Source organism: Microplitis mediator, chromosome 11, assembly GCF_029852145.1.
Source record: "Microplitis mediator isolate UGA2020A chromosome 11, iyMicMedi2.1, whole genome shotgun sequence".
NCBI classification, from domain to species: Eukaryota; Metazoa; Arthropoda; class Insecta; order Hymenoptera; family Braconidae; genus Microplitis; species Microplitis mediator.
Genome location: NC_079979.1, coordinates 13,791,302 through 13,816,985, shown reverse-complemented (window position 1 = coordinate 13,816,985; position 25,684 = coordinate 13,791,302). Strand labels below are relative to the sequence as shown.

The following is a 25,684-nucleotide window of genomic DNA, read 5'->3' as shown; positions in this document are numbered from 1 at the left end:
TTCCTTTTATTTTCGTGATAGTTTTAAATTCAATTAATACAGTTTTCTTAAAAAAATTGTTAAATTGTTTTATATAATCCTGAAAAATGCTATTGTTTTAACTTTTTCGGATATTTTTAAAATTGCTGAATTCATGATCAATTAAATGTGTGTGTGTGTGTGTGTGTGTGTGTGTGTGTGTGTGTGTGTGTGTGTGTGTGTGTGTGTGTGTGTGTGTGTGTGTGTGTGTGTGTGTGTGTGTGTGTGTGTGTGTGTGTGTGTGTGTGTGTGTGTGTGTGTGTGTGTGTGTGTGTGTGTGTGTGTGTGTGTTAATTTGTAAATTGAATAAAAGTTCATAATAAAAAAAAATACATTAGTATTATATGATAAAAGTAATGATTAAAAATAAAGTGAGCGATTGAGGTGTGCACTTTTGGATTTTCCAACATTTTTTTTATATCTAGATGGTTTAATGATTTCTTTCAAATCATCATTTGACAAGTAAATATACAATTCTCTGATAAAAGTATCCGGAAGTTGTAATTCATAAAAAATATTATAAATAACTTCCTCAGAATCTTTTACGTAGTTAACTCTTATCTGAGTTTTCCACAATTTAAAATAGATCTTATTTTCATATATTGGGTACTCTGGAAATAGAGGCTCACGTATCAATATTTTGTTTAAATCAACAATCTTCAAATAACGTGCCGAGTATCGCACATTTTTATGTAAAATCTCTATAAATGTGATATTACTGCCTTCAATCACATTTTTTTTCATTTTTTCGACTTCTAACAGACACTCAGCTAAAAAACCATCAAATCTTTCCGCCTTACAAAAAACTTTAATATTTCGATCAGATACATATAAACCCGCTGCTAACAATTCTACAATGTGCCTCATAATATAATACATACCATATTTAACGGTTCTATGGGATTGAAACACAGAATCGCTTTCAGCGATCCTGTGACGCAGAAGGTAGTTATGATAACACATTATCTGTGTCAAGTACGAATGAAAATTAATGTCTTTAATGAAATCAACTTTGCGAGAGAATGAAATTAGCCAATTCTTCAAGACTGTATGGTTTTTAATATCAGCAGCTGCATGGAAAATTGTTTTAGTGTCACCATCTTCTTCACTTGAGAAAAAAAGATCAAGCACGAATTCAATTACTGGAGCATACTTTGGATCGCAGGATATAGCTGCAAAATCAGCTCTAGGAGTGCTTTCGTCATCAAATTTAATATTAATGTCAGGTATTTTAGCTAATATTAACATCATGACTTCTTTTGTTCCTTCAACGGCGGTAAATTGCAATGCAGTTTCTCCTTCAATTCGATCAGATTTTTCTACACCATTTTCTTCCAAATACCTGACGATATCGTAATTGAAGAATTCCATGGCGCTATCTAATACTGTTTCTTGAGTTGTTTGATGTCGTTTGTGTATATCAGCACCGATTTTTATCAACTTTTGAAATATTTTATAATTTCCGACTCGCGCTGCTACATGTAGAGGAGTTCCGTCATTAAGGTAATTGTCATTAATATTGACATTTTTGGTTGTTACATTATCTATGTAATCTTCGTCTTGAGATTTTATAGCGCGGATAAGATTACGGAGCTTATATATTTTCGATTGTCGTTTGATTGACTGTTGCTTTGTTGATTTTCGCATTCTCGATTTTTATATTTGTGATGCGGACTCGTGATACGTTTGTAGTTATTCTTTTCACGATAGAGGAATAAACCTTTTTTACCTGATGAATTCTAAAAAAGACAAAAAATGGATGTAAGTTTAGTTTTATTTCAAGTCAAAAATTTTACTATGCAATTTATTGGGTTTATTATAATTTTAAATATTATTGGAGCGGGATCATACACTAAATGAATCAATTAAAAGATATAAAAACAACCCATAAATTATAACGTGATATTTTAGAAAAGCTTTTATTAAGTACGCAAAAAACAAGTGGTAGTGCAACATAAATATAAGGCGCGCATTTCTCGCATGATCGACCACTTTTGAATCTGACTTGTTTTAATTTTGTTGAAACTTTATCATTGCACGACTCCTAATGCGAAGCATTAGAGTGTGCTTCACAATTGAAAAATTCAGTTTGCCTCTTTTTCGCTACTGTTTCTTTTTGTGTCCTATCGAAAAAAACTTTCAGGATTGATTGAAATTTTTCTAAAAAATACTAAAAAAGTTATGGCTTCCCGGGTCAAAAAAATAACTTGATGTTGACTTTTATAATTCTTTTGACCCGGGCTAAAAAAAATAAGTTTCTTTTTTTTCAATCGGCTTCAACTTTTTTAAACATTGAATTATTGGAACATTTTTGTAACTTCTCGCGAAGAAAATCGACGATTTTCAAAAAATTCTGTTATTGTTATTGTCTCCACCCCGATTTCCGAAAATGTAATTTATCATAATTGATAAATAAATTGCGTACAAGAGAATTCAACTTAATTAAAATTATTTAGTATCCAGAATTTTTTTTTTTACTTTTTTAAGGGGTGTCGCTATTTGTCTGCAAAACATGAAAATTTTTTTTTAACGGCAGCTGAAATTTGTTTCTATTTACTTTGAATATCAATTACAAAAAAACGTTTTAACGTATTTGAGTCCCCGAAAATTTAGTATTTCTTCAAGTACCCCGTTTTGCCTCTCTTCACCCCCTATATATCAACACGGACCAAATTTAATAATACTATCTACAATACAAAATTTTCAATATTAACTATCTAAAATGGTAGTAAAATTTATCAGTGATTCTAATAATTAGTTTTACGATTAAAAATGATAACAGTAACAAACAATGGTGATGACAATTACTATCGGAGATGGTAATTCTAACTATTAAAAATTATATTTTTTACAACCGAAGATGGTAACTGTTACTATCCAAAGTTATAAAAATTTTTAACTAAGAATGTGTCTGTGCATGTGTGCACGCGTGTGTGTGCGTGTGTACGCACCCGTGCGTATGAGTGCGTGAGTATATGTGTGTGTGCGGGCGAGTGTGCGTGTGTGTGTGTATGAAATTAATCACTTCCACAAAGAAATTACTCATAGACAAGCGTCGGACTATAACGCTGATTTTAAAATTTGTTGTTAGCTTAGATGGTCACCATTATTTAGGCTGATAGTAACTATTATCATCAGTAGCGTGGCCCAAAAAAACCGACTATTTTTTTTTCTTGAGTCTCCTATGAAAATTTGTTAGTTCAAGATGTTTTAAAAAGCCTCTCCAAAAATCAGCTCAGTAAAAAATTCTCAAGAAGTCGCTCACGAATTTCGAAAATATCAAAAATGATCAAAATTTAGATTTTTTTGTTCTAAATTTCTTTTTTCTCGTGTCAGCTATAGTTTATATTTATGAAATCATGACTACGCTAAAAATTTCAGCCCAAAATTAAAATATTCAAACGTCGCTCAAGAATTTTTAATGTTTCCGAGTATTGTCTCTTGGATGTATCATACTGAATGAAAATACACCCGAGAAATATAAATAAAAAGTTATTTACATGCTTTTTTATTTTTTAATTCAATTCTTAGGTTTTTTTGCTTATTCAAAACTTACCCAATTTTATTATTTAAGACTGTCCTGTATATTTTGGTCATGCAAAAGTTATATTTAAGTGGAATGACAATAATTAAGTGATAAAAAAATATAAAAACTAATTCAAAGTATTAGTTACATATTATCATTTAATATTCAAAATTCTTGAGCGCCGTTTAAATATTTAAATATTGGGCTGAAATTTTCAGCATAGTCATCATTTTATAGATATAAAATATTGTTGCCACGAGGAAGAAAAAATTTAGAAACAAAAAATCCGAATTCCAATCATTTTTAATATTTTCAAAATTCGTGAGCGACCTCTTGAAAATTTTTTATAGATCTGATTTTTGGAGTGGCCACTTAAAACATCTTAAACCAACAAATTTTCATACGAGACTCGAAAAAAAAAAATACTTGGTTTTTTTGGGCCACCCTAATCATCAAGTTATTAAGAATTATGATTTTAATATATTAGTAGTAATTATTCAAGATAATAAAAATTATCATTTCTGGTTATCATAAATGATTGCAAATGTTACCATATAGTTGGTAGATACAACAATTCAGAGTGTTTATTTAATAATTTAAATTACATTTTCTATTATAAAATTCAGTTTAAAAATTATACTATAACTCGATGATAACTTTTACCATAAAGTTCTCTCCGTGAATGCACATATTTTTGCCGCTATGGATATTTTTTTTAATTTTTAACAATATATCACATTTTTATGCGGGTATACAATGCAGTTTTTACGTAAAAGTCATATATACATTGATTAAAAAATATATATATTACTTTTTCATCGATTATTCTTTAATTGTTGAGAGCAGTGTATAGAAAAATTATAAAATTTTTAATTAATGAAAATACTTAATATAAAAATTTATTTACCTGAGATGTGTAGCGATAAATTGTCGTTCAAAATATTGAACTTATAAAGTTACAATTTAAAATTAAGTTTTAAAACACGTGTTAAGATAGATGCTCTTCAACCGAGGAGACACGAGGAACTGTTCAGAGTTTTGCTGACCAAATTCAAATTCCCAAAATAGCATCCTACACGAGACATCTCAGCAATTACATCTTTTACCCATAATGTACACCTTTTCTATTCCAAACCCCTCAACAATGGTATCATTTCTGAAGGTAAAGAAAATATATAGCATGAGTAAAAATTGTAATTACTCAGCTACTCCAGGTAGAATCCACTTAAGGACTTTAAATTGTCAGTTTTAACGTATTTGAGTCCCCGAAAATTCCGTATTTCTTTAAGTACCTCGTTTTTCCTTTCCCCTCCCTCACTCTTTACATATCAATGCACATATTTTTGCTACTATGTATTTTTGCACACCTCAAGCGCAAAAGCGCTGGTGTGCTTTATGATCGCTCTAAATTTTATAAATTTTTAACAATATATCACATTTTTATGCGGGTATACAATGCAGTTTTTACGTAAAAGTCATATATATATACATTGATTAAAAAATATATATATTACTTTTTCATCAATTATTCTTTAATTGTTGAGAGCAGTGTATAGAAAAATTATAAAATTTTTAATTAATGAAAATACTTAATATAAAAATTTATTTACCTGAGATGTGTAGCGATAAATTGTCGTTTAAAATATTGAACTTATAAAGTTACAATTTAAAATTAAGTTTTAAAACACGTGTTAAGATAGATGCTCTTCAACCGAGGAGACACGAGGAACTGTTCAGAGTTTTGCTGACCAAATTCAAATCGATTTGCTGCCGAATTACACTCATTCGTTTATCCGCGCGCGGACAAAATGACGCGCTTTTTCGTTTTTCGCGCTTTAATAATTTTTATCTCAGCAACTATTCGTCGTAGAGACGTCATTCAGAATTCATTCTGTTCGTTATTAAATCTCAAAAGTGCATTTTACAGCAATTAAAAACTTGTTTCACGAAACGAGTTTTTTCTTTCAAATCATTAACTTTATTAAAAATAAGATTCCCAAAATTTTTTTTTTTTATCTTATTAACAATGCATTTGTTTGTAACAATTAAAGTAAAAAATTTTTAAAACATATTGTTATGTGGCTTTTAATAATAAAAAAAAAACAATAACAAAGACGAACAACCTGCAGTTACTACGTGACTGCCCAAATATCACTACTAAATTTATAAAATACTCAGAAAAAAATTATTTCTTGCGGCAAAAAATTTTAATTTGCACCAAGAAATTTTATGCATCATCAATGAGATACAAGAATTGTCTTGGGGCGAGAAATGATTTTTTTGGTTAAGAAATAATTCCTTGCGCCGAATAATTTTTTCTAGTTCTAAATTAATTTTTGTTTTCAATTGACAATGCAAAAAATTTCTTGGGGTAAGTAAAAATTTTTTTTAGGCGAGTAAAGATTTTTTGTGTCAATGAATCCTTTTTTTATCCATACACACTTTTTTGGCTTTGAGAAGCGTAATCACAAAAAATAGCTTGAGAAAAAAATTTTCTTAATTTTTTGGTTTTGTTTTTTGGGTCTACGGGCCCGGTAAATGTTTTTTTCAAGCAAACGAATGCATAGGTTACTTAGGAAATTTATTTAGCTACAATTATCTTCTTTGGTTGTATCTGTACGACGATTTGTTGCTAAGATATCAGCCTTCAAATGAAAAAGGATACTTTTGTCTTCTATTATTGATATCTTAGCGACTAATAGTTGCACGGTAATTTTAAGGGCAGTATTAAAAACTTGGATAAAATCCCTACATGCTTAATTTTCGATTTTTCGAAAAAAAAAATTTTTTTCATCCTTGACAATGATTTGAAAAACGTACAAAAAAGTGATTTTTATGGTTTTTAATCAATCAACCGCTACTTTATAAATATTGATGAAAAGGTTAATGTTTATTTTCTTGAAATTTCGTAGAAAAATTGCCCAAATTTGTTTTTTTTAATTTTTTGTTTTTCGGAAAAAAAATTTTTTATGTTATTCTTATGGAAAATAGAAAAGTGCAATGCAGAACCTCTTCGTGTTTATATAAAGAGCTCTAGTTTTCACATGTGTATTTTTACATCTAAATAAAACTTTTGAACCTGTTTCCAAGAAAAAAAAATCTGTTTTTCGGTTGACCCGACGGGCCAGCCCCAAACTTCCCGCTGTTTTCGAACTTCTTGAGCTCGAAAACATTGTTGTAAATACATTTTCGAGCTCGAAAATACTTTTTTACGTCATTGTTTTCGAAAAGAAATGTATCGTTCGATCATGTCTATTTATCATATGAAAAGACGTTTATAAAATAAAAAACATGAAACAAATCTGCTATATGTTTTGTTCAAAAAGAAAAAACTATTAGAAACTTTGTAAAATTATAAACGTTCGTACAAATTTGTATAAATATTTATTTATGATACTAATTCAACGAAATCTTGAGACTTAGGAAACAGAAGACCCAGGTATATTTATTATTACATTGTTAGTAGCATTGCAGGACAGGTATACGTTAACATGAACTAAGAATTAAAGGTACGTCGTAAACTTTTGCTCTGAAACGGAACTAATGGATCAATTGATTTAACTAAATGAATTTTTAAATGTGAATTTAATGAAATCTTGAAATCTAACAGACTAATGGCTCAGGTTTAATAAATATATATAATACAACAAGACAGCTATACATTAGCATAAAGTACATTTTAAGGACAGTAATTATCGAACTATACTAAAGAACTTAGAAAAGTTATCTGAACAAAAATAGAGATCAATGCATTAAAATTACTTTTAAAATCGTGGTATTCAAAAATATTTAATTTAATATTATATCTAACTATACAAAGTTGAGGATAGTAGACATCAAACATTTTAATGTACAACCTTTAGACACACTTTGAAACTGAAATGTATAGTAAGAATTTCAGGTAGTTATAGAGATTGTATTATATATTTTAAATGAGAACCGAAAATACCCGAAACTACTGTTGGTACCAAGGCAATTGTAATACTTAAGCAAGCAAATTCTGATAGTCTCTTCAGTTTGCAACGGTAGAGCGTGGCATTTACATGACTTTGTTATTCATAAAGTTTACAACTATCAATTTCGTTGTATAGGGCCTATACATAATTTTTGATTGATGTTTCCTTTTATTTTCGTGATAGTTTTAAATTCAATCAATACAGTTTTCTAAAAAAAGGTTGTTAAATTGTTTTATATAACCCTGAAAAATGCTATTGTTTTAACTTTTTATAAAATTGATTAAATTAAAAAGACAGATAAAATTTTATACTCGGATATTTTTAAAATTGCTGAATTCATGATCAATTAAATGCATATCTACCCAAACTTTAATAATTATTAATACTATCCGAATTGTTGGTTTCCGATTGAATCCGATTAAAACTGATTGAAATTTATCTATCGAAATAAATAGGAAAATAATCAAAAAAGTAATTATTACTTTCTGATTGAATCTGATTAAAACCGATTGCAATATTTCAATCGGATTTAATCAGATTCAATCGGAAAATAATTGAGAAATAAATTATTATTTTCCGATTGAATCCGATTAAAACTGATTGAAATATTTCAATCAGAAAACAATCGAAAATTAAAATTATTATTTTCCGATTGAATCTGATTGAAAGTCAATCGGAGACCCCGAACGCTCCCGAACAATTCTGATTGAAAATTTGTTTCCGATTGAAACTGATAGAATTCTGATCGAGTTTCAATCAGATTCAATCGGAGTTTTTAATCAGGGATAGTATAACTTATTAGTGCAATACTTATGCATATTTTTAATGTTTTTGGTTTGATATAGATTGTCAATATGCATTAGGGTGCATACGTGTTTCATATGCAACACGTGTCTCAGGACGTTCCAAGTACATTTTTCGATTTAATCGTAGTTTTTTTTTAAATATCTCATGAAATATGCATATTAAAAAAAAAAATCATAAGAACAATTTTGTGAGGAAATTCAATTCTTGACAAAAAAGTTTATATTTTTCTTATAGAATGTGTATGTATGAAGATATTTAAAAAAAAATTTTTTAGATCTTATCAATCGAGCATTTAAAGGTTTACGAATGTTAAAAATAACGTTTTTTCTCAAGTATAGACAACTTCGTAACTTGTAAAATATCAATCATTACTGCTTGTTATAGTTTCTATATACTTAGAAAAATGTTATTTTCAACATTTGTAATCGTTAAAACGCTCAATTACTAAGATCTAAAAAAAGTTTTTTCAAAATATCTTCTTAAATACACATTTATAAAAGAAATGAATGTGACCTTTTTGTCAAGAATTTTAATTTCCTACAAAATTGTTCCTTTGATTTTTTCCTTTAATCGGCATATTTCATGAGATATTTTAAAAAACCGGGATTGTATCGAAAAATGAACTTAGATCGTCCTGAGGCACGTGTTCTTTTTACTTAAAAAGAAAAAACCAAATTCCCCACATATTTTTTCACTAAAAAGAAGCTTTTTATGGGGCGCCTGAAAAAATTCAATTTTCAACGACCACCCTAATATGCATGTTAATATCTTTTACTTTCCTAGGTGTGTAATATACTAAAAGATCCTGACCATTGGTTTCTACTTAGACTTTTTTTTTCTAACAGACTTTTTAGAATTAATTTAAAATGCTTCTTTTTCGCTATTGGAACAAATTTCTACTAATTTATTTCCAGATGGTATTACAATCGCATTCGCGCCGCAATACATTTTGAACAGTTTTAACAGAAAAATAAATTTTTGTTATATTTAAATATTTATTATCAATTAAATAAAATACATCACATAATTATAATAATAATCATAATAAATAATAATAAAGTACAATATCTCAATAATATAAATAAATGCCATCGTACACACAAAAAAAAAATTCTCGATTGAAGGTAAATATTCTTGATTCAAGAAAATTTTTTTGGAGACCTAAATTGTCTCAGATAAAGTAGAAATCTTCTCCAACCAAGACGAATTCTCTTGGCTCAAGAAAATCTTGACTTGGTTCCCGAAAACGTTTGTCTTCAAAAATATTTTCTTGACTCAAGATGTCTGTTTTTTCTGTGTATGTTTTGATCATACATTCAATCATTCTAAAAATAAACTAATATTCCTCTATATCATAATTATTCATAATCTCAATCATTATTGTTTTCTTTTTCCTTTTTTTAAAAACTTCAATACTTATTATTTATTTGTACAAAAATACTCACAATCTCGACTTAAACCCTATTGATATAAACAATAGAAATATTTATTACAATACTTATAAACATTCGGCGATTGATATTTAATTATTAATTCTCTTTTGTATTTAATTAACAACAATTATACTTTCATAAACTTTTTAATAATTTCTCCATGAAATTAAAAATAAATTAAATTTTCTCAAGTAACGTGTGTTTATCGGCAGTTTTGCTCTCAACTTTGGGCTGGTGACTGTACATAAAAATCGAACAAATAACAAAGACGACACCCAAAGTAAATTGAAACGTTAATTTAAAGTCAAATAGATAAATAGACGCAATACAGGATAATATTATTGCTAAAGAAGTCGCGAAGCCTTTTAGAATATTGTCAGCATGTTTGACAACAAGTGCAACAATAAGACCACCACCAGCTTGTAATAATACTAAATAACAGATAAACGAGTCGTAGCCAAAGAAAAATCCTTGTTTGTTTATCAAATCACCATCTGTCACGTAACAGCTCATTAGGCCAAAAGGTACTGACAGTAAACTCAACTGGACGTTTCTCATCCATACCGATATGTCAGAACCTTTGAGAATCTTCTCAAAGTAAATTCCCGCAAACCCTGATAGAAAGCACGAGCCTAGTGCAGCTGCGAATCCGAGCAAATGGTTTTGTACGATTCCCGATGGTACACGTGACGTTCCATCTTGGGCTAATTGCACTAGGACTACGCCTATCAATAACAATATTAATGCGCCCCATTGGATTTTTAACAATGAACGTCGTAAAATTACTACAGCAAAAAATGCTGTCGTTAATATTTTTAATTGATACGTTACCTGTAACAAATTTAATTTATAAATTATTATTTTTCTGTAATTGTCAGGTTTTAATTTATCTATTTTGGGCAAAAAAAAAAAAAATATTTTGTACTTTTTTGTTAATCGCATCTACGGACAAAAAAATAAAGTTCTATAGTATTTAGACAGAAGACAAAATAACCGTAAAAAAATATATTTTACTAATTTTTTAGGTAATGTATGTGAGTATCGTTATGAAATCTAAACAATTTCAAAATTGAAAGAAAAAAAAAAATTGTTCATGTAATTTCATCGCTAATTTAGATTTTTAATTATTTCCATCGGTTATTTTGTCAAAGTTGTTTTATCGCCGCGTAACTCGGCTGCCCAATTTCAAAACACAGTAAGAGAAAAATTTTTCAAAATCGATTTTTTAGTATTTTTAGCTTCAGTAAAGTCTTGTGAACATGATTCAATACATATATCAAAAATCTTATTTTTCTCAGTTACTGCTTTTCGCAATCGGGCAGCCAAATTATTTACGACACTAAAAATTATTTGTAAAAATTAAAAAAAAAATTCCAATTCATTTTTTTTCTAACTAATCAAGTGATTGAATAATTTAATTATTTTATAATTATGGAGTCGAAATTAATCTATTTTTTAATTGAAAGTATTTTAAAATTTCATTAAAAATGTTAAAATTTAATATTTTAAATTTTTAGGAGAATTTTATTTGAATTATTTAACAAACGATCATGAGACATTCATTTTTTATTACAATATGAATAAAAATTGAAAAGAAAATATTAAATATTTTAAACAATTAAAAGTACCGTAAATGAAGTTTTAAATTGAAAATTATTGAATTACTAACTATTATTTATTATTTTGTATAAAAATATATGTATATTTTGAATTTTGTTAATATTTTTAGATAAAAAGTAGATATTAATAGTCTCCAATAATTTTTTCTCAATACTAAAAATTTAACAGAAACAATTAAACAAAAATATTAAAATAATTTCTTGTCCAAAGAACATGAAAAGACAAATATTAAAATATGATTAGTGATTACTGTTTTTTTTTTGTTAATAATATTTTAAAATTACCTGATAAGTAGCAGCATCCAAATTAGATGCTGATACATACAGCAAATTGTTCTGTATTAAATAAACAACCGAAGGAACACAAACTTTCAAGGTATCTAATGGTTGTTTAACAATTGTTGTATGCAAAGAATTTAAAAATTTTGAAAAACTACCCTCCTCTAGGTACACTAAGACAAGACAAGTGATACATTTAACAACTTCTGCCATTACAACAGCTAAAAAATTTAATAAAATTTATTAGTATGATCAGTTTAATGATGACTTAAACTTTTGATAAAAAATTTAAATAAATCACCAGTAGACGACATAAACATATCTCCGGGTCTAATGCGAGCGTAACGCATACTGAGACCCACCAATGCATTTTGTAGGGTTAAAGTTATCAAACTAATGTACTTTAATGTTTGATTAGCTTCTGAAATAATAAAAAAATAATTTTATTATATTTTTATTGGATAGTTCATTTAATTTAAATTTTAAACTGACATACTTTGCTGAGGTTTATTCATTTTCATTTTGTAATTACACTAAACTACTTCTTTTTGTTGATTTAAATTTATTTATTCCATCATCTGTAATCATAAAATAGAATTTTATTTATTACAATAAAATTGATAAATCATTTATTTAAATATCATTTACATTTTTTTGTGAACGTGGTTTAAAAAAAATGGAAAAAATTTTTACGTTTGAATAAAATTTTAAGTGATAAAAAGAATAAATTTCATAGAAATCAAATTTACATACAAATACTTACTTGATAATGAGTGATAGAAAATTTTAATTAAAAAAAAAAAGCAATTGTTGACTAACAAAATTAGCCTGCAATATGTCAGTTGTCACGTGTACACCACAATAATTTAGAGTAAGGCAACATTTAAAAGTGAATTATTACCACAGTACCAACAAAAGTTGGGTGATAAAAATGGGTCGACGTCGATCCTACAGAGTCTGATTCTACAGAATTTAATCAACATTACACAGATCCCGTTCATATAGGAAATACAAAGTGCTGTCATGAAAAGAATGCCTTAAAGAAGTCGATAAAACAAATATCAATTATATCAATCATTGGACACTCAGCTTTAAAGGGGGAAAAGGATCTGAGATACAAAAATCTGTAAACGACTGACCCTGTAAGCAAGCCCTGAAACTTCCCGCTGTTTTCGAGCTCAAACAGTTCGAAAACACTTTTGTCAAAATACATACTCGAGCTCGAAGAGAACAGGGTTCGCGTATCTCGATCGTCTATTGATACGCGTACATAAATGAAAGAACATATTAATATTCCCATAGGAAACCATATAGGAATCAATCCGAAAACGCCATGTGGGAACCTGTATAGGAATCTAGGCTGGATAACTGAATATCCATACACTCTAAAACCAAGTGTGTATAAAAATTAACACACTTGCCAAATAACATTGAAACGCCATGAGCAATCTATAGATATTTAATACACCGTGAAACGTGTTTTAAATGACTACAAAAAACTATAGTTTTGCTTATGGCCTTAACATAGAACACATTTAATATGTGTTAAAATAATACACTTGTAAGACACTTGGTTTTAGAGTGTATGAGTTAAAGAAAAACCCTTTATAGCAGAATAATCAGACAAGATGTTTGAATTGAAGCAGTTTTACAATTTTCATATTATAAAATAATTCCAGCTATTAATATTAATCCTACATATATTTTTAAATTATCTGCTGTTTTTAAGAATTATAAATACATAGAAAAAACAGTTAATTTGAATCAAGAAATTTTTTTTTTATCTATTTGGGAAATCAAAATTTTCTTGCCCTAAATAAATAATTATCTTGAAATTTTTATTTTTAAGTAAAATTTTTTTTTCTCAAGTTAACATATTCTTATGCTTAAAACAAAGAATTTTTACTTCCTACTGAAGTTTTTATATCTTAAAATTAGATATTTTTTTGAAGCAAGATGGATTAGTTTATTAATAAACATACAATTGTAGCAATCTGTACTTTTTTGTTTGAAGAAAATATAATTTCTCGGAGTGAGCAACAGCAACGGGAGTAGTTCGGTGCTCGCCACTAGATGGCACCCACTTTTTGTAGTGTCCCTGGTAAGAAACTTATTTCAGAATTATTATATTTCAAGCTTGAGAACGTTACTGTCATAAGTTTGGCAGAGTGACAAGTACTATTTTTGACTGTAATATAGGATGTACTGTTTTACCTCATGACATTAATGTTTAATATTAATTCGTCCTAAAATAATTTCTGTAATAATAGAAAAAGATCTAGTACATGTGAGGTGAAAGAAAAAGAATTTTTTGTATATATCACATAAATGCTGACTATCGAAAAAACAAAAAATTAGTAACAATGAGCCAAAATCTGCAATACAGATCGCTCAATAATTCTGTTTCTTCCCAAGGAGCATACTTGCCTTTGAGACATCAATAAGATATCAGTTTTTAGGCTACTTTTTGACATATCGAAAAGGCATATCTATATGTTGACAAAACGATTAGAAATTTATGTCACCGAAAAAATGTCTATTTAAAAGACGTAACACAAGTGACGAAAAAAAGTAAATTACAAATAGCGGTAAAATAAGTCATCTAAATGACTTTTTAATTGAAATAAGACAGGAAAAACAACACGACTCTTCTCTGTCTTCGGAACCAACATTTGCAAGTCGTATTTATACCAAAAAAGATGACTTTGGGACAAAAAAAAATTTGTCTTGTCCTTTTAAAGACATCTTAAAGTTGTCTCTGTGCTACTTGGGTTGCAATACTAAATTATGAAAATGGCAGCTATGAATGTTTAGTTACAATGTCAAACTAGTCCATTCTCAGAAAGTTCGATTTTCTAGTGTGTACATCTAGACACAAATACTTATTGCTACACGGAAAAAATGAACTATATAAATTAAGAATGACAAGTAATATAATGATAAAGTGATCAGTAAATACCATCATCCTAAATCGTAATTTTTTTATTTGTGATTAAAACGTGAATAATTACAGGATAAGTATGAAAATTTATTGTTTATATAAGAAAAATTACTATTTGAATTTAAAAAATCGTAACTGATACTTAGAAAATAGCCGACACGTATTATAAAATTTACTATTTGAATGTTAAAATTCCCCATATTGACAACCGGGTTCCGGGTTATAATTTCAAATAGTAATTTTTAAAGTTTTTTTTTTTCCGTGTACAATTGTATAATGATCTGAAGAACTAAGTGTACAGAAATGGATAAATTAACTAATTTAAAAGTAATCGGAAAATAGTAATAATTATTCACTGTAATATTAATACGTGTTAATAATAAATATATTAATTTCTACAGAACTATCTACCCAACCTTTTTTTTCTGATGTAAAAGCAAGATTGTACGTCTAGTAGTGCCCTGATCATGGCAGATCCATGCATATCTACTCATGTTAAATTTTTGATCAACGCTGTCCGCGACTTTTTCCCGAGTGTATATATTTTTATCCGACAAAGTCAATAATTAAATATTAATATTCATAAATACGCATATACTTGTATTCATAAAATCAATAATATTTGCTCTCGTCTTTTTCGATTGCATGATAAACAATTACACTAGTTTCATATTACCCATACATATACATATATAACAAACAAATCACGCAGTTGAGTTACACACGTGTGCAAGCTTAGTTGTCCATCTAGCCCTTGGCACAGCTTTGCTCGTTAATTAATAATGTTAAGTCAAATCATTTGTTGTTCAATCGCGAATCCAATAATTCTCGCGTCAACTTTAAGATAAATTATTATGTTATTTTTATATTTATTATTATGATTATGATAATAAATTGACAACAAATTATATGCAAAAAAAAAAGTGAAAATATAAACGCACATACTTTGCAGTAAACATTTTTGTGGAAACTATTACTTAAAAACTTAATAGATAAATTTATAAAAGCATTAAATGATATTTTAAAAATAATCTGCTACTTATTATTTGAAAAGTTGAGATGAAATAATTCAAAATCTAAATCGAAAAAGATGAAAAAATCTAAAGCGACAAAATTACAGTAACAGCAGTTGACACAAACCCTTTGATATTTTCTATCGTTTTCCTCGTGGAATGGAACTTCAACGTAGCAGCAGCTAGTTGCCCATAATCATGTTTCCCACTTTTATCAGGTAAGAAACTTCCAGTTTTTAACTCGATATGCCTTTTCTCTTCCGTTCTTTCATTATTTTACTTTTTTTTTTCTTTGTATTTTACTAATATAATACTTTTTTTCACCATACCCGCACCGAAAGTTTAAATTTCTGCTCTGATGATAGGCAACAAATTCGTTCTTTCCTTTTATAAGAAAACAAATTATAAAAAGTAGCGCAGATGCTACATCGTCCTACAAACAGAGGCAAAAATTTAAACTTTCAAGTACAAATCTGGTGAAAAATTGTATACACACCACGGAGGAAGGTATATAGAACGTCCCAATCCGCGTGTTTGCCCCCTCGCCTTCGGCTTGAGTAGGCAATTATACACGCGGGTTAAAATATCGAAATTTCCTCCCAAGGTTTGTAATATACTAATTCAAAATTGAAGATAGTTAATGCAGCAATCGAGTATTGCCAATTACAATAATTACCATTAGTAATACTTGGATGGTTTATTTTAGTAATATTTAGATAGTTACAATAACCACATCTTTTTTTCAGTGAAGAAGATGGGTAATTAAATGAGTTAAATATCAACAAGCTATAATAGTTCTGCTAAATCATTTTTACCGTCTCATTATTATTTCAAACAATACAAATGTGTTGAAGAAATAGCGATATATTTGCTAGTAGAAATGTACTACCGTCTTATTTTTATTTCATTATTTTTTAATTATTATCTCAATGCATTTTATATAAAAATACCGTCAATAGAAAGGGATAAGCGGATTGATTTAACGGTAATTAAACAACAATTATTATTATTATTATTTACCCTGGCGGTCCTGAATCACGGTGTATTACGGTAAATCACCGGGAATCACCGTGAACGCTCACCGTGAATCACGGTGATTTGCCGCGAGATCTCACCGCGATGTCGTAGATCTCGGTGATTCCGCGAAAATCACTCTTATTGTATAAATTAAAAGGCAATACATTATGAAACTTCGATGGGGCAGCAGAATTTTACAACAATTCACCGTGAATCACGGTAAAACTCCATAGCTCGATTATAGAACATCACCGTGATTCACCGTGAATCACCGTGATTTTACCACGAATCACCGTGAAAGCTCACCGTGATATCACGTACACATTCACGGTACTTTACGATGATTCACCGTAATTCACCCTATATCACGGTGAATCAGGACCACCAGGGTAAGCTTATTTCATCAATTATAAAATGTAAAGTTAATGAAATTTTTAGAATAATCTGATTGAACGTTGTTTCCCTGATGTAAAAGCAAAATTATTTTTTACTGACTCACCCGCCAATAAGCTGTACAAGGAATTTTACAAGAGTACGATAGGGACAGTAACATTGCTGGACAAATCTGAGAACTTTAGCATTCCAATTAACCAAAATATGCCAGTTCCTTGTGTTATTATGATTTTAACATCTTCAACAAAACTGAAAGAAGTTCTTGTCAATGAAAAATGGAGAAATTTCAATAAATTTTCCATAATCTTGGATGGTGGAGATATCAACAATGGATGCGTCAATGCTCAGTCATTCTTAATGGCAGCTTGGAATAATGACATACTCAATGTTATTTTTATGTGCTGGGATTATCAAAACCAAATTACTCAACTTTACGCTTTTAATCCTTACACGGATTTTGCACCGAGATCCTGGAAGAAAATTTCAATAATACCAGCAATTAATAATCACTCTTGGACATTGTTTAGTCGAATTCATAATGCGGGTGAGTAAATAATTTATATTTATTTCATACTGTTAAATATAATAGTGAAAATTTTCTTCTCAGACGAAGCAGCATGTCGTCATTTATTTTTCGATAAAACTAATAATCTTGGTGGATACCCTATTAAAACTAATTTCATAAATTTACCACCATATATGTCACAAAGAATTGTCAACGGAGTAAGAAGTTTTGAAGGCTACGATTATGAAGTAATTAAAATACTTAGTAATAAGTTAAACGCAAGGTTAGTATTTGGTGATGAAATTGCAAAATCTTTTGGAGATTTTTCAAAAAACGATAACAAAGGATTAATGGGGGAAGTTATAACAGGAAAAATCGATTTTGCATTGGATTCATTGTTGTTTAAAGACTTTTTTAATAAAGCAGAAATGACTTATCCCTCGATACAAACAGGACTTTCTGCAATGACTAAACACCGCAAATCGCACGTAATTGCCGGGCAATTATTTTCGTTCCTTCCTCTATCTATTATAGCGATATTTTTGGCCATAAATATACTAATATTCGTTTTGCTGCGTTACGTATTCAAAGATCCATATTCGAAATATTTAATTGACATTTCACGTTTTTTCTTGAATTTACCATTGCCCTCATCAACAGTTACCAATCCCGGAAAAATTATTTTTGGCACGACCTTGATTGCCTGGACAGTTTCCAATATCGTTGTACAGTCGTACTTGAATACGTCTTTGGTATCAAAAAATACTGCCCGAAATGTTGAGGATTTAGACGATTTAAATGAATTGAAGTACAACGTGCATGCGTTCACACAATCTGGAGCTGCAATGAAACGGGCAGGCGTTAAAAATGTAGAATTCATTAATCAAAGTTTACACTGTTCTCAGCTTGGAAAATATGACGCCTATATTGCGACAGAAGAACTTCTTCGAAAGCACATGGGTGAAACATGTCATATGCCAAAAAGACCACTTATAACAGGAGTGTACCTTATTTATTCTACTCGTCGTAATTGGCCAATATTTCCAAAAATAAATGATAAATTGAAAACTTTAGTTGAAAGTGGATTGACCAACAATCGTCTTTCAAAAATACTTATGGAATGTCAACTACCAAAACTTCAACAACCTGATCAGTATCAAGTGATATCGATGGAACACATTAAATATGTATTTTATATTTATATTGCCCTTAATTTAATTTCATTGATTGTATTTTTTATAGAACTGTCATTTGTGCGACTATTACGAATAACTAATCAAGTTTTGAATCTACTGCGTTAATATCATTCTATTGTATGACATCTTTTTCAATTATTATTACCGACACAATTAGTACGAGAAAACCTTTTTCGGACTTGTTTTAGTTATCTGCTACTCGCATGCAAAGGAAATGCAAATTGTTTCACGTTGCGCTTATTTAATAAAAGTACTTTATAATCAATATGATTTTGTGTAAATAAATATAATATCTCGATTTTTTATTATTAATACATAGCCTTTAGTATCCATTTTTGTTCTATAAAATATGCTACCATGAGTTTGTAAGCCATTAGAATACACTAGAGTTAATAATTTAATTTATATATTTTTTCATTGAAATATATTTGTATAATCATACTGATAATCAATATAATGACTATAGAACTAAATAAAATTTTGAAAAAGGAGCAAAATGGCTCCCTAGTAAAAAAAAAAAATTCAAAATTAATTTTTTGCTATTTTCGAATTTTTATGGGGCCAAGTTGAACATTAGGGTGTTTCATATTTAGGTGATATTTTTTTTTTTCTGTCCTACCTGAAAAACTAAGAATTTATAGAACAAAAAAAGTATTCCCGCTTGAAAAAAAACTCTAAGTCAATTAGGGGCTTAGCGCATCAAAAAATTTGATTTCCCATTTAAATAACATGGGAAAAAAAAATATTTTTAGTTTGGAATTTTTTACCTCGGCAGAGGCTCATTGTACGAATAAGCCCAGCATAGATTTTTGTAGGGAATGATCGCTCTACAAAAAAAGTCTCTTATCATTTTTTGATAAATCCATCTGTTCAAAAGTTATTGAACCTCGAAGTCAAGTAAGAGTAAATTTCGAGATCTTTTTACTTTTTCGGCGAAACTATCGGACTTATCATAAAATGCCATAGAATCTTTTTTGTAGACAATTTTATTTCCTACAAATTATTTCTACTATATTTTTTTTCAATTCTGCATTGTTTTCTAGTTATTTCCATTTTAATGTCAAGCTCCTAAAAAAATAGTGTTCTGATCGATTTTAAGAGCTTGGCATTGAAATGGAATTAACTTGAAAACAATGCAGAATTGAATAAAAATTTATCAGAGATAGTTTGTAGAAAATAAAATTGTCTACAAAAAAGATTCTATGGCATTTTATGATAAGTCCGATAGTTTCGCCGAAAAAGTAAAAAGATCTCGAAATTTACTCTTACTTGACTTCGAGGTCCAATAACTTTTGAACAGATGGATTTATCAAAAAATGATAAGAGACTTTTTTTGTAGAGCGTTCATTCCCTACAAAAATCTATGCTGGGCTTATTCGTACAATGAGCCTCTGCCGAGGTAAAAAATTCCAAACTAAAAATATTTTTTTTTCCCATGTTATTTAAATGGGAAATCAAATTTTTTGATGCGTTAAGCCCCTAATTGACTTAGAGTTTTTTTCAAGCGGGAATACTTTTTTTGTTCTATAAATTCTTAGTTTTTCAGGTAGGACAGAAAAAAAAAATATCACCTAAATATGAAACACCCTATTGAACTAGATCAAATTAAAAGGACGGGGACAGGTCGAATCTCAAGACCGAAGTTTATTTGCATTACATGTTTTTATATAGGTATACAATAGTACCTGTAATAGGGTTCCATAGTAACTTAAAAATCGTATAGAAGACAATTAAAAATTTTCGGATTTTTTTTTTCAACCATTAAGTCTATTACAAAAAAAAAATACAATAAAAATATGAATATGCAGAAAATTAAGAAAACTATAGGTTCAATCATTTTAAATATTTTTTTTTTTTTATAATTCATCGTTTCTAAAAAAAATATAAAAAATATAAGACGTCCGCTAACTTGAGTATCATTTAAAAAAAACACTATTTCAACTCTTTCGGCGCTTTAGACCGCTCGAGTATGATCACCGGTTCAAAAAAGTCTATTTCAAAATAATCCTAAGTTGGGCGCTTAGAGCGCTGTGAGAGTACCACATCCTATAGTACTTTAGATGCCAACGTACATATATCTATACATATATGCTGAAGCGAATTCTCCCTAAGAGTTTAATTTGGGGGCTTCGGGTATTCTCTCTCTCAGTTCTAAAACTATTCCGACCCTCAGTTCTTCTCAGTCTTTTGTGACAGTGATCCCAACCTAACTTTTTAGTAATTTTGTAATTTAAAACAAATGTCACTATCATTCACTATTTCCATCTCCGTCACGACTGAATAAAAGTAAATGTCGGCATGTCGGCAGTATGTACATAATAATATAAACAAATAAATTAATAAATAAATTATATGTGATAACGTTTTATACTTAAATAGTTATTAAACGAAAAAAATAATAAAATGGGCGTGATAGGATTATGGAATATAATAACACCACTTAGTAAAGCTGTTGCTTTAGCTGAACTACGTGGTAAAAGTGTTGCTGTTGATCTTAGTTGCTGGATTGTTGATAGTTCCAGCGTTGGTCCTGATGATGGATGTCTTAACAAACATTTACGGTACAATATATTTATAAACACTTATAATTTAAATAATAAGTGAACTAAAAAATTAATTTATAAATTACAGAAACATTTTTTTTCGTACCGTGGCCTTGCTGATGAACGGAATAAATCCAATATTTGTTCTTGAAGGCACAGCACCGGTTCTTAAACACGATGTCATACGTGAAAGAAGCCAAATGCGTAATAAAAAAAAGACAGAGACTAAAAAAGATAATCAAAGATCAAATGGCCGTGGTTATATGTTCAATCGTACGGTTAATGATTGTAAAATAATGCTGAACTTAATGGGATTGACTTGTGTCAAAGCCCAGGGCGAAGCTGAAGCCATGTGCGCTTACTTAAATCAAGATGGAGTAATTTTATTTATTTACTTATTTGTTCATTTATTATTTAAAATGTTTATTTATTATTTTATTATTATTATTTTTCAGCTGGTCGATGGTTGTATAACACAGGACAGCGATTGTTTTTTGTACGGAGCAAAAATAGTCTATAGAAATTTTACAATAACTGATAAAATGGGATTCGGCAGCTCAGTTGAAGAATATTCATTAGAGAGGATAGAAAAAATTTACAGTATTGGTCGTAATAAAATGATCGGATTGGCTTTGTTGTGTGGTTGTGATTATGATTCTGGAATTCCCGGAGTTGGTAAAGAAGGGGCTATTAAATTACTACGCGCAGCTAATGAAAAAGATATTTTAAACAGGTATGATAATTATTATTATTCGAAAGATGAACGTCAAACCGCCAACGGAAATCTTGATATTAAAGATGGTACAAAATTTTTATATACTTTTGTTTATATTTAAGGCCATCCTTAGACAATGACTCCCACTTTTTAAAAATTTTCAATGACAACTGTCATAAGCGTATTAGAATTTTATCAATTAACTAAAAATAATTAAAGAATTAAGTGCCAGTTTTTCAAACCAGGTTTATTTTTAATTCGGGGCTAAATTATTATTGCTGGTATATCTATATATTATTAATGTAAGATATACTAGAAATATTAACCTAAACCTGGTTTGAAAAACTGGCCCTAATTGAAATTACAACAAGTGGATAACACTCTTGTCTTCGAACTCAAGTACCGGCCAGGCTTACGTTCGAATCCTACAGAGAGCAAATGAATTATTTTTCACAAGTTGATATAATGCATTGCCCTGTGGAGTTCGTTCCATAAAGCCGCCAGATTGCTACCTGCCTGCAATCGTGCCTACTAACACACTCCTTGTTTGCCAAAAAATATGGAAAAAAAAGAGGTGAGAACAGACAGCTAATAATTGAGGTATGGAATAGAAAAAGAAAAGATGGCCAGGAAACATAGTCCGAAAAAGTTTAGAGTAATGTAAGTGTAAAAACTGTAGAGAACGGAAGTTATACAGTTAGGATTGCAACAAAATGAATAGAAATATATAACGTACTTGCGATTTCGTTAAGACATAAATTTTTAAAAAATTACTTACAGTTGAAATCGATTGGGAGTTAAACAAAATTTGGAAAGTAAATTTCAGTAAAATCTTTATGATGTTTTTGTAATTCGAATTTTCGAATTTTGTAGACTAAAATTTAATAAACAAATTTCGTTTAACTCAAAATTAATATCAACTGTAATTTTTTTTAATTCTGTATCTCAGTTATGACAGTTGGAAGTCATTGCATATGTTTAAAAAGTTGGGGGAGAATGCACTTGAAAATACCTTTGAAATAATTTTCTAAAAATTAATTAACTAAAACACTTTGAAATTAAACAGGTTTAAAGTCAGGTATAAAAAATCTTTTGAACTTATAAGTCTTTAGTATTAAAGAATAAGTCGATTGACGTTTGAGAAACATTACAAGTTAAAAATAGTAATTATTAACAAAATTAATATTTTTCTTTAGGCTTAAAAATTGGAGGACTGATGGAAGTATTTATAAATTAGAAACTGCTGTCGCTGCATCTAAAAATATTTCAGAGTATGATTTTATTTTTTATTTGTTTAATATTTAATATATTGAGTTTACAATAAAATTTATTTGTTTTTAGTGAAATGAAAAAATTGATATCAAATGAATTATTGATTCGTAAAAAATGTATTGCGATTGATAGCTTTCCAAATCAACATCTTATTGATGAATTTACTATTCGTAAAGGCAAAGTTCCCAGGACAATAACTAAGTGGGAGTGTCCCAATATATTGGAGTTGATTGTAAGTAATTTTGCATATTACTATTAAAAAAATTTTATTTTATTTGTCGCTTTAACTGGTGATTAAATTTTTTAATAAGAAATTTATGGAGAAAAAATTAAAATGGACCGCTGATTATACTATTGAAAAATCATTTCCACTGTTAACGCGATGGCACATTGAAAACCAATCAAGTTTAACACCGAATCCATCGATGCCATCAACCAGCGAATTAATTCCGAAAGTAATTAAAAAAATTCGTACTATTCAATCAGTGTGTTACTATGAAATTGAGTGGGATGTAGTCAGTGAGATTGAATGCTTTATTAAATTAGGAGAGGACGAAAGCGAAGATAACTGTAAAAAAAATTTAATAACTACATTGGAACCAATTGATCTAGTTAAATTAGTTTATCCGAATTTAGTTGAAGCATTTGAAGACACAAAGAATGCGAAAAAAAAATCTCGTAAAAAACCTAAGCCTGTTGAGGGTGACAAGGAAAATGTGGTAAAGCCAAAAAATAGTAGAAAGATAAAATCAAAGCCTGAAGAAGGACAGGAAAAAAAAATATATGATTTTTTTAAGAAAACAAAGAGTACAAAAAAATCTAATAGTCAGGATAATTTAAAGTTGGGTGAATTAAATGGTTCAGTCAGTAGTTTATTTGACGATTTAGCTGAACAAGATTTTTCAACTGACGTTGACGAAGACGCTCCGGACATGTCGATGATTGTAGAAAAATTATGCCAGCACATTGACCTACCCACTGCCAATGATAAAAAATTGATTGATCAAATTCCGTCAGTTGAATCAATTACTACTTCAAGTGATGACGTTATTAGTACAGAATTAAAAGATAATTGTTTGAAGGATGATTTGGATGAATTTGATATTCCATACATCCCTTTAAGCGATCGTATTAAATAATTATCACTAATCACATTGTATATTTAATTCCATAAGATCATTAATAGATTACAAATTTATAAATTTTTAACTCAATCCAGTCGTATTTTCTATTTATATAAAAAAAAAAAATAAATAAATAAATAAAAAAATCATCGTTGCGAATAAAAAAAAAAACAATAATAATAATAATTATTATTATTATTATTGTAATCAATTAATATAAATGTTTTGTAAGTTTTTAATTACGATCTTATGGCCATTAAATGCGTGATATTGTAGTAGTAAAAATAAAATCGTAATTATTTTTATACACATCGTAGTAAAAATATACTTACATAAATAATAAAAATAGACAATAAATAATTTGTCAACTCTTTATTAATTTTCTAACAAATATTTAAATAATACCAGTGTGTAACGATCTAAAGATCAATTTTTTTTTAGATCTAAATATACATATATATATCCACACTTAATATACCCGGCAATCTCATAAATAATGACAATGTTTCATATTTTTTTTGTTCATCTTAAACATTAATACAATTTATATACATATTATTTTATTTGTAAATAATAACGTAATACAAGTGATAAATTAATTTCAATTCTTAAAGGCCAAGTCACTTGGGTTATTAAAAAGTTGATAGATTTTTTTTTCTCATTACTTAATAAATTACTATAAATTACTTATAATATAAATTCCACTAATAATCTCTTAACGAGAATCGTTTTACAATAATTTAAATTTTCTTTTCGTTATTTAAATTTATATAACTACAAATAATCAACTATTTAGATAAATGTATAGATGAAATTTTTTTATTTGTTAGATTTAAATCAACATAAATTATAAAATGATAATAATTATTATTTATCATATATTTCTTTCAATAAAATTAATATTTGCACAATTAGCACCCATTATAATTATACAATATATATATTTAATTTAATAATATATAAATTTATTTATAAATCTTTAACAAACTCAAGTATTTGAATAACTAGGCCCGAATAATCGACTCATGTTTCATTAAATTATTGAGCGGGTAACGTTAAATAATTATGTGCGACTTTTGATAAAATAAAAAATAAATTATTTAAATTACAAAAAAAATGTTTCATTTATAAAAATAATAATGTAAAATTTATTTCTTTATAAATATTAATTTAAAATAAATTGTACTAAGTACGAGTGACTATACATTAATTTGTATATCATTAGATTGCATTGTTTGTAATTTACTTTGTTAATTTTTTTTTATTTTATAAACTAAATTTGTGCTCAGTTGTTATTTAATTAACTAATTAATTAGAGAAAAGATTT

General features: G+C 28.5%; 4 protein-coding genes across 6 annotated transcripts; 2 read left to right on the top strand and 2 right to left on the bottom strand.

Annotated features, from left to right (window-relative positions):
* Positions 1-222: 222 nt before the first annotated feature.
* On the bottom strand, positions 223-4,606 carry LOC130677468 (uncharacterized). The gene is made up of 2 exons (XM_057484236.1): positions 4,452-4,606; positions 223-1,757 (listed from the first exon to the last, which is right to left on the bottom strand). Exon 2 carries the CDS (start codon positions 1,663-1,665, stop codon positions 379-381), a length of 1,287 nt encoding a protein of 428 aa, XP_057340219.1. The 5' UTR covers positions 1,666-1,757; positions 4,452-4,606; the 3' UTR covers positions 223-378.
* A 4,704-nt stretch (positions 4,607-9,310) lies between these two features.
* LOC130677075 (UDP-galactose translocator) lies at positions 9,311-12,573 on the bottom strand. The gene is made up of 5 exons (XM_057483661.1): positions 12,402-12,573; positions 12,135-12,216; positions 11,940-12,059; positions 11,645-11,859; positions 9,311-10,571 (listed from the first exon to the last, which is right to left on the bottom strand). Exons 2-5 carry the CDS (start codon positions 12,157-12,159, stop codon positions 9,918-9,920), a joined length of 1,014 nt encoding a protein of 337 aa, XP_057339644.1. The 5' UTR covers positions 12,160-12,216; positions 12,402-12,573; the 3' UTR covers positions 9,311-9,917.
* A 1,239-nt stretch (positions 12,574-13,812) lies between these two features.
* Positions 13,813-18,960, top strand: LOC130677074 (uncharacterized). Of its 3 annotated transcripts, XM_057483658.1 has the most exons (5): positions 13,813-14,656; positions 14,981-15,810; positions 16,339-16,577; positions 17,048-17,546; positions 17,610-18,960. In XM_057483658.1, exons 3-5 carry the CDS (start codon positions 16,473-16,475, stop codon positions 18,806-18,808), a joined length of 1,803 nt encoding a protein of 600 aa, XP_057339641.1. In that variant the 5' UTR covers positions 13,813-14,656; positions 14,981-15,810; positions 16,339-16,472; the 3' UTR covers positions 18,809-18,960. The 3 variants fall into 3 exon arrangements, with proteins under 3 accessions (XP_057339641.1, XP_057339640.1, XP_057339643.1); XM_057483657.1 differs by having other exon boundaries at positions 13,813-15,810; XM_057483660.1 differs by lacking the exons at positions 13,813-14,656; positions 14,981-15,810 and having other exon boundaries at positions 16,336-16,577.
* A 1,987-nt stretch (positions 18,961-20,947) lies between these two features.
* Positions 20,948-25,645, top strand: LOC130677071 (flap endonuclease GEN). Its single transcript, XM_057483654.1, has 6 exons — positions 20,948-21,264; positions 21,335-21,623; positions 21,702-21,979; positions 23,158-23,232; positions 23,303-23,465; positions 23,545-25,645. Exons 1-6 carry the CDS (start codon positions 21,107-21,109, stop codon positions 24,370-24,372), a joined length of 1,791 nt encoding a protein of 596 aa, XP_057339637.1. The 5' UTR covers positions 20,948-21,106; the 3' UTR covers positions 24,373-25,645.
* The last annotated feature ends 39 nt before the right edge of the window (positions 25,646-25,684 follow it).

Coding starts and splice junctions, on each gene's coding strand:
- LOC130677074 (XM_057483658.1), top strand. CDS start 16,473: ATGTACTACCGTCTTATTTTTATTTCATTATTTTTTAATTATTATCTC. Junction 16,578..17,047: donor ATAAGCGGATTGATTTAACG/GTAATTAAACAA, acceptor TGAAATTTTTAG/AATAATCTGATTGAACGTTG. Junction 17,547..17,609: donor TAGTCGAATTCATAATGCGG/GTGAGTAAATAA, acceptor TTTTCTTCTCAG/ACGAAGCAGCATGTCGTCAT.
- LOC130677468 (XM_057484236.1), bottom strand. CDS start 1,665: ATGCGAAAATCAACAAAGCAACAGTCAATCAAACGACAATCGAAAATA.
- LOC130677071 (XM_057483654.1), top strand. CDS start 21,107: ATGGGCGTGATAGGATTATGGAATATAATAACACCACTTAGTAAAGCT. Junction 21,980..23,157: donor GAAAAAGATATTTTAAACAG/GTATGATAATTA, acceptor ATTTTTCTTTAG/GCTTAAAAATTGGAGGACTG. Junction 23,233..23,302: donor GCATCTAAAAATATTTCAGA/GTATGATTTTAT, acceptor ATTTGTTTTTAG/TGAAATGAAAAAATTGATAT.
- LOC130677075 (XM_057483661.1), bottom strand. CDS start 12,159: ATGAAAATGAATAAACCTCAGCAAA. Junction 12,060..12,134: donor AATGAATAAACCTCAGCAAA/GTATGTCAGTTT, acceptor TTATTATTTCAG/AAGCTAATCAAACATTAAAG. Junction 10,572..11,644: donor TGGATGCTGCTACTTATCAG/GTAATTTTAAAA, acceptor AATTTGTTACAG/GTAACGTATCAATTAAAAAT.